Genomic DNA, 13,151 nt, shown 5'->3' with positions numbered 1-13,151 from the left:
ATATATATATATATATATATATATGTAGAACACTATTTTTCTACTTAAACATGGTTTCCAGTAGGCAAAAAAACAGTCATGACCAGCTAAAGAGTTCGTGGTAAATCATGACGTTATGATGCGTTATAACCTCGAAGACTTGGTGTCTTTAATTCATAACAGAACTTTCAGTAGTGACCATGACTTGGAGGTCACAATGCACCTGATGTTACAATGTTCCATGACTTCCTAGGTCTGTTCGAGAATGGAAGTCCTGTTCTAGAGTGAAGATATTGGTGCTCAACTGTGAAATCTAGCCATGAGGACTAGAGAGTGGGTAAAAGAGGCCGTTATTTCCTGGAAAAGTGAGCAGTGAGGTGTATATTGTGTTTTTTTTATTGTAACCTTTTGCTTGCTCTGTACAACTTTAACAAAATTGCTGTAACAACTGATTGCACATGTTGCTGAATTCAGTCAGAGCTAATTACAAAAAGTAGATATTTTGGAGAAAATGGATTTTTATAAAATTTAATTAGAATTCATTTTCACATAAATAAATTAGCCCAAGTTTAATGCTTACAAATAGAAGTGGTCTTGCATTCGAGGAACGACCAACAATTTCGTATAATATTTTTTTCAAAAGGTATATTTATTTCAGACATTTAAAGTGGTGCTTAAAATTTGCAAGCCTTCAGAATTTTCCATGGTTCTTCATAAATTTGACAAATAATTGCATCAGATTTTCATTCAAGTTCTGAAAGTGGCTAAAGAATCAAATAAAATTAATGAAAAATGGTAGAGTTTTTAATTTTCTAAAAGAGGAAAAGGATTCAATATCAAATGTCTGTGAGTAGCAAAATAATGTGAACTTTTAACATTAGCATGAAAGTTGACTCTGTATTTAGTGTCTAATGTTTTTAAATGATTGGATGACAATCAAGTGTGATTGGGAAATCTGTTCTATTTAAAGAATAGAGATCTATAAAAGTCTGATCTGCACAGCAAATGTTGTGGAAGTGTATAATAGCACAAACAAAAAAGAATTCTGAGGACCTGAGAAGTTGAGATGTTGAGGTTCAGTGAGCTATTAAATGTTACAAAACCATCTCTATAGAGTTTGGACTCCATCAATCCACAGTCAGGCAGACTGTATACAAATGGAGGAAATTCAAGACCATCATTGCCAACAAACATTGCTCCATGAGCTAGGTGTATAATAGCCTGCAAGATCACAAAGAAACCCAAGGTAACCTCTAAGCAACTTAATGCCTTTTTCACATTAGCTGATGTTAAGGTTCATGAGTTTACCATCAGGAGGATGCTATATAACAATAGCGATAGATTGCAAGGAGAAATCAACTGCTCTCCAAAATGAACATTACTGCAGTTCTGCAGTTTGCTAAAGATCATCTGGACAGGCCAGATTGCCGTTGGTTGAATGTTTTGTGAACAGACGAGACCAAAATAAAGTTTTTTGTTGAAATGAGAAGTGCTAAAATAGGAGAATAATAATACTGCAGTACAGTATAAAAATCTCATAACATATGTAAAACACAGTGGTGGTAAATTTAATAGTTTTGGTCTGTTTTGTTTAATTTTGGTTAGTATGGCTTGCCATCATTGATGGAGCAAGGAATGCTGAATTATACCATCACATTCTAAAGGAGAATATCAGAACATCTGTACATAAGCTGAATCTCAAGAGAATGTAGGTCATGTAGCAAGATATCAAGAAATAGCACACAAGTTGTTCTACAAAAAAATGGTTAAAGAATGAAGATAAAGTTTTGGAATGATCAAGTTACAGTATTGACCTTAATCCTATGGAAATGTTGTGGAAGGACTTGAAGAGAGAAGGTCTTGGGAGAAACCCACCAACATAAAGGTACTGTCACACTTAGCGATGCACCAGCGATCCCGACCAGCGATATGACGTGGTCAGGATCGCTGGTGCATCGCTAAGTGGTCGCTAGTGAGCTGCCACACAGGCAGATCTCACCAGCGACATAGCAGGGGTCAGGGGTCGCTACTTACCTGTCAGACGAGGCGATACTGGTGTCCGCCCGCCTGCGTCCACGTGTCACTTGTCGGCACCACAGGAAGCCCAGCAGGAAGCTGACGATGAGAAACGGCCCAGGACGTTCTCGCGCGATCAGCGATAACAAGCGGGGAGCCAGTTGGAGGTAAGTATCACACATAGCGATATCGCTAGCAATATCGCTGCTATGTCACAAAAACTAGTGACGTTACAGCGATATTGCTAGCGATATCGCTTAGTGTGACAGGCCCTTAACAGAGTCGAAGCTAAAATTTCTACAATATGTGCAGGGCTAATCAACAATTACCAGATACACTTAGATGGAGTTACGGCTGCAGAAGGTAGTCACATCAAATACTGAAAGCAAAGTTTCACATACTTTTGCCACTCACTCGTAATAGTGAAAAATGAGGATGAATGAACTCATGGAGATCAACATCCAACACTGCGGAGACACCATCACGTGTTTCTCAACGCAGTGATTCTAGAGCACTGCCCCCATCCCTTATGGGAAATATGCAAAACATGCAAAACAGAAGCCGCGGAGACACCATCACATGTTTCTCAACGCAAGCAATGACCAGCCAGGTCTTTCCCCGGGAAGGAACAACCACGGGAAGGGCAGTCTCCAATGAAGGAAACCACCTATGCCAAAACATGGTATCCATCCACAGACAGCTGTTTCGGGGTATTGCCCCTCATCAGTGTGGAGTAGGAAACTGGCTGGTAGGAGCAATGCCTAGTAAAAGAATGTGAAAAATGAGGATGAATGAACTCATGGAGATCAACATCCAACACTGCGGAGACACCATCACGTGTTTCTCAATGCAGTGATTCTAGAGCACTGCCCCCATCCCTTATGGGAAATATGCAAAACATGCAAAACAGAAGCCGCGGAGACACCATCACATGTTTCTCAACGCAAGCAATGACCAGCCAGGTCTTTCCCCGGGAAGGAACAACCACGGAAAGGGCAGTCTCCAATGAAGGAAACCACCTATGCCAAAACATGGTATAGTGACTCAATATTCTCATTTAAATATAAAAAAAATTCTAATATGCTAAACTCATTTGTTTGATTTGGTTCTCTTTATCTACCTTTATTAAGTAACAATCTAACTTACTTTCATGGTAAGTTTATGGAGAAATATGGGAATTTATGAAGGGCTCACAAACTTTCAAGTACCACTGTATTGTATATTCACATCTCTGAGACCTTGAGAGCTTATTTCAAGAAGTGGGGGTCCACTGATGCCTTTCTCAAAGGCATCTGTGAATACAAAGTAAGGCATTTATGCATAGCTTTCTCAATTCATGCCTATAAAAGTTTAAAAACTAGCATAGTAGGCACACTTGTTTATAGATTAAGAACCATAAGCTTGTGCCAATGTTGGTGAAATGCCAAGAGGTAAATAGTTTTAATAGATATCATATTCCATTGGAGGTTATATGATGGCTCATCTACATAGAAAGCATTGAAGCCTGATTTATGGATGAATGCTTACACCTGCATCATGGGAGCTATTCAATCAATATGTCTTAAATTTTGAAAATATTCACTGTACAATTGTAAACATCCTTTACATACAAAGATTTCTGCACACACATTTTGTTGAAGGAACCTGTAACGATATTCACCATTGAAACATTGCTCCTACTCAGCAGCAAGCATAGACTCTTGAAAACAACTGAATGTCCATGTTGTATATCATGTCATTCCTTTTATAAAAGAGATATGAACATAATAGATAAGTATTTGGGAATTGCAATATATGCAATACACTAAAAAATAAATAGAGATGTATTAGAAAAGACATGAAGCAAATGACAGTCGGAAAGGAAAGATGAAATGAGTCTCTTAGGTAACAGCTGTTCATATCGATATTCTAATGAGCGCTCCCTAAAATGTCCAATATTCAGGTGTTATTTCTAGGCTTTTCTTGAGGATTTGTCATTAGGAAAATCTTGTACTTTGTAAGGAACAGGCATATAATTCAAATTTACAAATCTATCCTGCGGGGTACAAATACTAATCTAACTTTTTAATAGTCTTTTCTTTTTACCGACAAATATAATAATGAACACATATATGAAATCCTTCCACAATAGGCACTTGGTTCCAGTCTGAATCATTTGTTCTTTTTTTCCTTTGTTTTCCCTCACTATTTCAATTCTTGTGCACAAGCCATTAAAGAACATAAACAAAAGGTAAAACATAAGACTTTGGTGTGCAGTTAATTGTTTAGTACCCTTTAAGAATACACAGAAAACTTCTGAACAATGTAAAGGTTTTAATTGAAAATTGGAAAACATCAACTCAGTTGGGGGAAAATCTGTCAGAAACTCGGATACATTATCACAGTTTTCTTGTAAGTTTAATATGTATATTTCTTACGAGAACTGTGTGGCAAGAATATTACAAAGAAAATTATCTTTTACTTAAATGAATTTCATTATATAAAGATTGTTTTTAACATTATTTTCCTACTGTTCTAGAATATTACACTCTATGTGTCTAATTAAAGTTTTGCCAGATACCTGTTTCTAAAATTGCATATTTTAGATATGTGCATATGTAAAATGATTATTAGGTCTGCAACAATTAAGGGAAAAGTTAAATATGTTGAGAAACAAATTGTTTATATACTATTAAAATAGAGATGTAAAGTATAAAGAGATATAGAAGAACTGCTATGGAGTGCAACGCAGTTAACACTGCAGCCTATGCTATTTGCACTGCACGGCCTTTCATAAATTTGGTGTTAGAATGGATACACTTTACAAGTAATGTATGGCATGTGGTATGCAATGTACATAGCATAGTGAACCAGAGTTTTTTTTTAATGCCAGCTCAATTGTAGCAAATGGAAAGTTCTTTATATGCTTTTATTTCCTGTTTAAAACCACTTACAGGGAACCTGTGATGACAAAAATGCTATTAACCTGCCGATATGGGGTTAATCTGCAGGTTAATAGGGTTCTGAAGCCAATGACCTGTACTGATGGAATGCAGAGCCTGCTGTCAGTCAATCAAGGGGCGTTGTTAGAGCTGTTGCTGACTATATATTAAGCAGTGACTGAAGGCAAGCTGGCTGAGCCTCTATGACTGAAAGCCTGAGACTGCTGGAGGAATAAAGTTAATTTCCCCTCAGGAGAAAAGGGGACCGTACAGCATAGTGGATTAAGGCATTTAATAAAAGGTAGTTACCATTCTAACCCTAACGGTAGGTGCCCATAATGTCTTTTTCAGGCTTATCAGCTTAAAAACCCACTATAATTAAAGTAGAAAAAAACAACATATTCACAGCAACAGAAAAACAACTTTCATAGGATACGAGTATATTCAGCCTTTTGAACTCCTTTTAAAGAGAATCTGTAAGCAGGTTTTTGCTATTTGACCTGAGAGTTTTTTGAACTTTTTACAAACAGGGGTATGGCTTTCCCCATTTTGACCTGTCCATTTTGTTTACATAGCTTGTCATGAATGGGTGGCATCAAAGTTGGCACTCAATGTTGCTCTTCCATTACATACTTGGATGTCTGCTGACAAATAGTGAGGTGAACTACAAGAGTTAGGTGGGTTGGTTTTTATGCTTTTTTGATCACAATAGTGTTAACTAATTACCTTATTTTATTTACATATACTATTACTATTCATTTACTCATTACACTGTTCTACAGCCAAATTAGTTCAGAGACAAAAACAGTTGAATTTAGTTAATTTTGTGGTGCTGAAAGCCAATATGATGCTTAAATTTGCTGATTGACTCTAATTTTCAAGATCCAGAGGAGGTTGTATTTACTTTTGACACCTTTCATGCAGGCTTATAGAATAACTATGTTTTCAATAGTGATGATGGAAAACGATCACCAAACATAAATTCAGCACGAATATGGCACATTCGGATTTGTGATCAGTAACACAAGAATTTTTCTTAAAATCGGAAAAACTCGGTAACATTCGGTAAAAGATAGAATAAAATCCAGTAATTCATGTGCCGCCTTCAGTAAAATCACACTGACAGGTTAGAATAGATAGAATAGATATATACACATAGAATGCAGTAAATATATATATATAGATATCAGTGACACTCACATATATATATGTATATATTACATAGATAGAAGAAAAGCTGATAATTCAGCAGTAACGGTAGTGTGAAATCACAGCAGGAGCTGACAGGATAGAAGAGGTGGATTGCATACAGTAAGTACATATAGAATAGGTAGATATATAGATCCCTGAAGAAGGAATCAGTGAATTCCGCAACGCGTAGGATCTGCCATTGTATTCTGGCCCCTTCAGCGCCTCATAGCGTTTTTTTCTGCCTGTCACGTGACCTCCCACGTGACTGTGATGTCACGCAAGGTCCTTCAGCGTTCCCGGACCTTGCAGGCATGTTTTTGTGAGCGGCGGCTGGTATCTCTACAGCCTGCCAATACATACCTCCAGCTGCACGCCAGTCACCAGCCGGGACGGCGGTATGCTAGGAGGTAGCACCCTTTAGCTCCAGTATCTCTGTACATCCCTGTGTCGGGGAGTATCTCTGGGAAGGACCTGGACTTCTGTTTGTCCTCTGAAGACCCTTCTCCTGGTTTGCCAGATTTAGCTTCAGTAAAGGTAACAGACCTCTTCATAAGATATTTCTTTTCTATTTCTGTTTTTTTAATCAGGACACATCCTATTAGCGCAAGTCTATATAAGGTTTATTTATTATTATTTCTATGGAGACAATTTGAGTGGTGTGTTGTCCTAATACTTGCTGCTTTGTGTTCTGTAGTTGTACGCTTTTGCGCCATTGGTATACACATATATACACAGATATATAGATGTCAGTGACAAATACAATTAGTACAGTGTGTCTGCAAATTACTGTACATGTATTTAATTAATAAAAGATTATTTTTTGGGAAAAAATGTCATGGGCTCCCACACAATTTTTAAAACCAGCAGTGGGAAAGCCAATGGCTGGGGGGCGATGTTTATAGCCTGGGAAGGGGGTAATCTCCATGGAGCTTTCAATGCTATTAATAAAAAGGATGTAGGGTCCCCCTATAATTAACATCCAGCAAAGGCTATTTAGACAGCTGCGGGCTGATATTAATAGCCAAAAAAGGGGCCATGGATACGGCACCTCTAGGCTAAAAACATCAGCTCTCAGCTGCCCCAGAAAAAGTGCATCTCTAAGATATGTCAATTCTGGCACTTAGCCCTGCTCTTCCCACTTGCCCTGTAGCGGTGGCAAGTAGGTGATAGTTGGGGAGGTTGATGTCATCTTTGTATTGTCAGGTGACATCAAGCCCCAAGGTTAGTAATGGAGAGGTGTCAATAAGATGCCCCTATTACTAACCCCATAGTCACATTGTTAGAAAATACAGACACCCAGAAAAAAGTCCTTTAATTGAAAGAAAGAAACAGACTCCTTTAATAACACTGTGTTACCAAGGTTTAGTCCGTCAGAAAATTTTGAGTGTTCCTGATTTTTTCATGCTGATTTCAGAAATTACTTCCGATTTTTCCTATCACGTTAGGTTTTTGAGAAATGATATGAAACATTATAATATTCTGTTATAATTCTAAAAATTGATATATGATCTGAGCATCACTTCTATGTAGCAGAGACTATCGCGCTATGGAGGCTATTGAAGCATGCCAAAAGTAAAAAAAGTGTTTAAAAATATAAAAAAATAAAAAATCATAAAAGTTCAAATCACCCCCCTTTCGCCCCAATCAATATAAAGCAATAAAAAAATCAAACCTACACATATTTGGTATCGCCAAGTTCAGAATCACCTGATCTAACGGTAAAAAGAATTAACCTGATCGCTAAACGGGGCCATGTCCTGGGGCGCCGACATCAATGTTTGTTTCCAACTGAATGTGCGTTCTTGGATACACAGTCAATTGAAATGTATTGCGGTATAGAGACAGACTCTCTGAACCGCAATACCAGTACCAGCCACCTGTCAATCAGAGGCTGGTCGGCATCTCGTTCATGGAGGTGCATGACATCACTGCCATTTTGTGGAGGAAGAAGAGAATGCTAATCGGTGAGTGAGTGAGGTCAAGTGAGAAAGATTTTGTTTGTGTAAAGAGCATCCAAATGTGGAACATTGTTACACATACAAATTGGGGACATTACTACAAGGAGGGGACAAGGATGGGGCCATTTTTGTATGATGGCAACAAAAATTGGTTCATTACTATAAAATGACAACCAGAATGGGGACATTTCTATATGATGGCAACAAGGATGGGGCCATTGCTCTAAAATGACAACTAGGATGGGGACATTACTATATGATGGTGAAAAGGATGGGGGAATTACTATAAGGTGAGAACCAGGCTGGGGACATTATTTAAAGATGGGGATCAATATTACAAAACAAAGGATATTATTACACTAGAGAAGACATTAATACAGGATGTGGACAATTAATACAGGACTAGGGACATTATTACAAAATTGTGGACAAGTTTACAGGATGAGGAACATTATTACAGGCTTGGGGGCCTTATTCCAGGATTGCAGACATTGTTACAGGACAGGGGAAAATTTTACATAATTGAGAACATTATTACAGGATGGGTGACATTATTAAAGGACTGAGGACTTTATTACAGGATGATGATATTATTACAGGATTGGGGACATTACTACAAGACAGTGGACATTATTACAGGGTTGGAAAAATTATTACAGAACAGGGGACATTATTACAGGATGGGGGCATTATTACAGGACAGGGGACATTATTACAGGATGGGAGATATTATTACAGGATGGTACACATAATTACTATAAGGGGCTAATTGTAAAACATTAATACTGTATGCTGCCGATTAGGGGACATAAACAAAGGAAAACATTTAAAAAAAAATTCAAAAGAAAGTATGAAAATAGAGCGGAAAAACATTTGGCTACTAAAAATGCTGTTTTATGCAAAAACTGACGTAAAAAAGAAGACATGTACTATAACCTATATGATAAACACCATTAAAAAAGAATAAAAACATGTAAAAAAATAATGATCAAAAACTCATAAAGAAAAATAATATTATCACTGAAAATGCCATCTTCTCCCTCAAAGAACTCAGCCCTTCAAATTAAAATGTTTCTATGTGTAACCCATTTACCCAACTGAGTTTGAGATCCCATGAAATGATCATAAAAATGCAATGCTGACATTTTATAGTTTCAGCCATTACAGATTTTGGCTTTTTATGGCTTCTACTGGGAGACTTAAGTGAAGAGTTAATTTTATATTTTAAGTCTTTACAGATGTGAAATTGTCAAATATGTATATCATTTTTTTCAATAGCTAAAGGCTTTTTTCTATTTTTTACGTGATTTTTTTGTCATTATTCTGCATTGTTTTTGCTGCTTTGATGCACACCTTTTCTTATATGGGGAATGGAGAAGACCATGCATCATCTCCCTCTTGTCCCTGCTGCAGTTTGTCAGCTCCACTACTGTCCTCTTCTGCTTCATACTGGATGAAGGGAGGCAATTTAGTGGGCTGTATTTCAGCCTGTAACACAACTACATATTTGATTCAGCGCTCATTTTGAAGCTGAGATACTCAGGTCTGAATTACTACTGTCGTTGCCACCTAGTCCAAGATATCACAGCTAAAACATAGAGTTTGGAGTTGATAGCTGCAGAAATATACATCCCTCACTTTAACCCTTGATACAGTATATCAGGCTGCAACTACAATTGAAGATCCGTTTATCTCACTTTCAATTTGAGAATCTCAGTTTCAAAATTGCTATTGCTATGATCCAGGCTCAGATACACCCTTTAGTAGTCAGAACCTAACTCATAAGTCCTTGGCTACTGAGCTACCACTCTGCAAGTATGTATGAGATATGGCCATCAGGGAAAGGATTATCGGCTCTTCAAAAAAAATTAAACCATTTAAAGGAAATGAATTTGTTCATAGACAGCCTGATGGCTCAGTGGTTAGCCTTGTTCCTTTGCAGCGCTGGAGAATTGGGTATAAATCCCACCTAGGAAAACATCCTCAAGGAGTTTGTATGTTCTCCCGGTGTTTACGTGGGTTTCCTTTGAGTTCTCCAGTTTCAAGAATCTAGATTGTGAGCCCCAATGGCGACAGTGCAAATAATGTCTGTAAAGTGCTGTGGAGTTCAAGGCACTATGTAAGTGAAGAAAATAAATAAATAATGTGGTTCATTTGATCTCATACATGTAACAGGTTCTACTTACCTCCATCAAGTTCTTCAGCTCCAAAGTGGTTTCTGTAGAAAAGCATAATTTCTATCTTGTAGCACTTGTAGACAGTGACGAGACATACAAGTAACAGAAGTATGGCTCCAAGACCTCCAGCAAGTTCAACTGTGTACATAAGTTCTACAACAGAAGAAAATAGTGTGTGACTTTATAATAAATAAGGCATTATTTCAGATATTATACTATCAACCATCATTGAAAACTGAGTTACAACTGAGCCTGCTGCTGTATCATTTGTAAATAGTAATAAAAATATAAACTATTGCTATATTTAAAAAAAATGCTATGTAATCTGAGAGCAGCATGATGTAGAGATAGAGACTGTGATTCCAGCAATGTGTCACTTACTAGGCTGCTTGTTGCAGTTTCAATAAAATTAGTGTTTTATCAGCAGGAGATTAACACTAGAGGACTAGTTGTATCGTGTTATGTAGCCCTCTTTGTGTAATCCCATGCCTACCACTTGTTAGCAGCTTTCTGCCAATTTATAGTGCATGCAGAAAGTTGCCAATCATTATGGTATGTGCACATGCTGCGGATTCTGCTGTTGATTTGCAGCAGATTTGGCCCCGCGGATCCGCAGCAGATCCGCAAGCAATGTACAGTACCATATTAGCCAATGGGATTTCAAAAGCACAGTGCACATGCTGCGGATTTTTCCATGCAGATTTGCTGCGGTTTTAAATCCGCAGCATGTCAATTCTTTCTACGGATTCCGCAGCGGTTTGACACCTGTTCCATTGTCCAGGTGTCAAACCGCAGGGGAAAACTGCTGGCAAATCTGCAGGAAAACCGCAGGTCACTTTACCTGCAAATCTGCGTGGATAAATCCGCAGGTGAATCCGCACTGTGTGCACTCACCCTTAGTGTGGTCGGGGTTATGCAGGGCTCAGCATTCAGTGACCTGTTAGACCTGCAGCAGAAAAAACTGTGATTTTATCAAAATAACAGCAAGCACCCCAGTAAGCGACACTTCTCTCTCATGTTTTTCATAGATTGCATAGTAGAAACTGAGTAATATGTTCCATTTCACATTAATATATTCATTTACATATTTCACTATTAGTAACCCCTTTCAGGTACATTGAATGGACACTAAAAGGATCCAAGTATCGAGATAAAATTATAACATAATATGCAAGTTTTATTTTGTTTTTCAAAGTATACAGTATCTGTGTGTTTGGGAGGTGGCCAAAATCTGTTTTAGAGTTTCTGTGCAAATCAACTTTATTTATCTCCACCTTCCCATCTCTTCAGAATTGACATTACAGCTCCACATAAATTTAATTAAGATGCTTTGTGCAGTTACTAAAGGAATTGCATTCTCACTTAAATGTTAATATGTATGACAGGCTTGTTGATCTATTATTCATCTTTACTTTTTCTCAGGCTTTATTACTTGTGTATTACAAATCAGTGCAATATTTCATAGCTGACACTCATTCTATGAACATTACTACAATAATTTCGACTGCATATATACAGCGTATACTAGAGATTAAAATGATGGATGAAATACAGACTAAATGAATGCAGTGCCCCAGGATAGTTAATCCAAAGTAATGTTTCCGCACTTATCTGTCAGCATGATAATTTAATCAGTTATATCATTCATGAAAACCTAACAATATACAGTAGGTACTATGTTATTTCTTATACATTGCCAGATTTTAATGCATAAAACAAGGAAGGTTATAATTTAAGGGGACACTCGAGTTTTTGTATCTATATTAAAAAGATAAATTGTTTGGGACAAATTATGGCAATCATTTTGGTCACTACAATCCCTGTGGACTTAATTTCAACTTGGAAATTCATTTGCTTTCTTATTACAAAATGTCAAGTGGGAGACTTGAGTTTAAAGTTCCTTAGGCTCTAATAAAAGTGTATTCTTAATATAGGATGTACCTGCATGTGCCAAATAAGGCGCGGGTGTTTGGAGCTGATGCAGGAGCTGATATCACCTCCTTGCATGGTGGGTATCAGCTGTTTAATACAGCTGGCACTTGTCTTTGAAAGCACTGAACCAAAAAAATGTTTAGCTTCCTCCAAGATGCACAATCCCAAATGTTTTGGAAGCAATTCTGAGTTTTCACAGGGCAAAGGCATAAAGAGGTTGTCCCATGAATAAAGTACATTTTATTTACTAGATCTTGGAATAATAATAATTTCCACAATTGATTGTGTTGAAAAGAAATATCCCTGTGCTGAGATAATCTTATAAATGTGCCCCTTCTTTGTACAGTGTAATGGCCATGTCTGACCATACAGCAACAAGGTCTGATCATACTATAGCTCCTGGGCAGGGGAGGAAGGAAAAAAGAGGATACAGACATTACACCACAGGATCACAGCTGATTGTTTTTTTTGAGACAAAGCATTTCACTGCCTGTTTTAAAGCAATGTCTTAACTTACAGAAAAAAAAACAACTGTGATCCCATGATGTGCTATCTGTATACTCTCAATTGCTTCCTCCCCTGCCCAGGAGCTGTGGTATGATCAGACCATGTTCCTGTACAGTCAGACACAGTCAGTACACAGTACACAGCAGGGACACATTTAAAAGATTATATCGGCACATTTTTTTAAATACATCCAATTGTGGATCTTATTTTTATTCAAAGATCTATTGGTTAAAATGTTGATTAAAATTAACTTTACTCATTGGAAAACCTCTTTAATTCAATTGTTCAGTATAAGCCAATAGATAATTTAAATGTTGAGAAGTATGTTACCTATGGAGTTTAAGGTGATATTATGCAAAAAGCTCTTAAAGAGAAACACCCATTTATTTTTTATTCCTTGTGTAAATGTTTGTGTAGTGCAGTGTCAGTGTCTTAATGTGCTCATTGACTGCCATTGTGTCAGGTATCTA

General features: G+C 37.4%; 1 protein-coding gene across 1 annotated transcript in view; it reads right to left on the bottom strand.

Annotated features, from left to right (window-relative positions):
- IL1RAPL1 (interleukin 1 receptor accessory protein like 1) overlaps positions 1-13,151 on the bottom strand; it is a 2,193,655-nt gene that overhangs the window by 21,520 nt on the left and 2,158,984 nt on the right. The window contains exon 9 of the mRNA XM_073565918.1: positions 10,252-10,395. Within this exon, the coding sequence (XP_073422019.1) occupies positions 10,252-10,395 (144 nt within the window). The remainder of the gene's footprint in view (positions 1-10,251; positions 10,396-13,151) is intronic.

The sequence above is a fragment of the Dendrobates tinctorius genome, unplaced genomic scaffold (genome assembly GCF_039654945.1).
Source record: "Dendrobates tinctorius isolate UK_male_01 unplaced genomic scaffold, ASM3965494v1 ptg000016l, whole genome shotgun sequence".
NCBI classification, from domain to species: domain Eukaryota; kingdom Metazoa; phylum Chordata; class Amphibia; order Anura; family Dendrobatidae; genus Dendrobates; species Dendrobates tinctorius.
The sequence above is the reverse complement of the archived record's forward strand: the minus strand, read 5'-3'. Positions and strand labels throughout refer to the sequence as shown.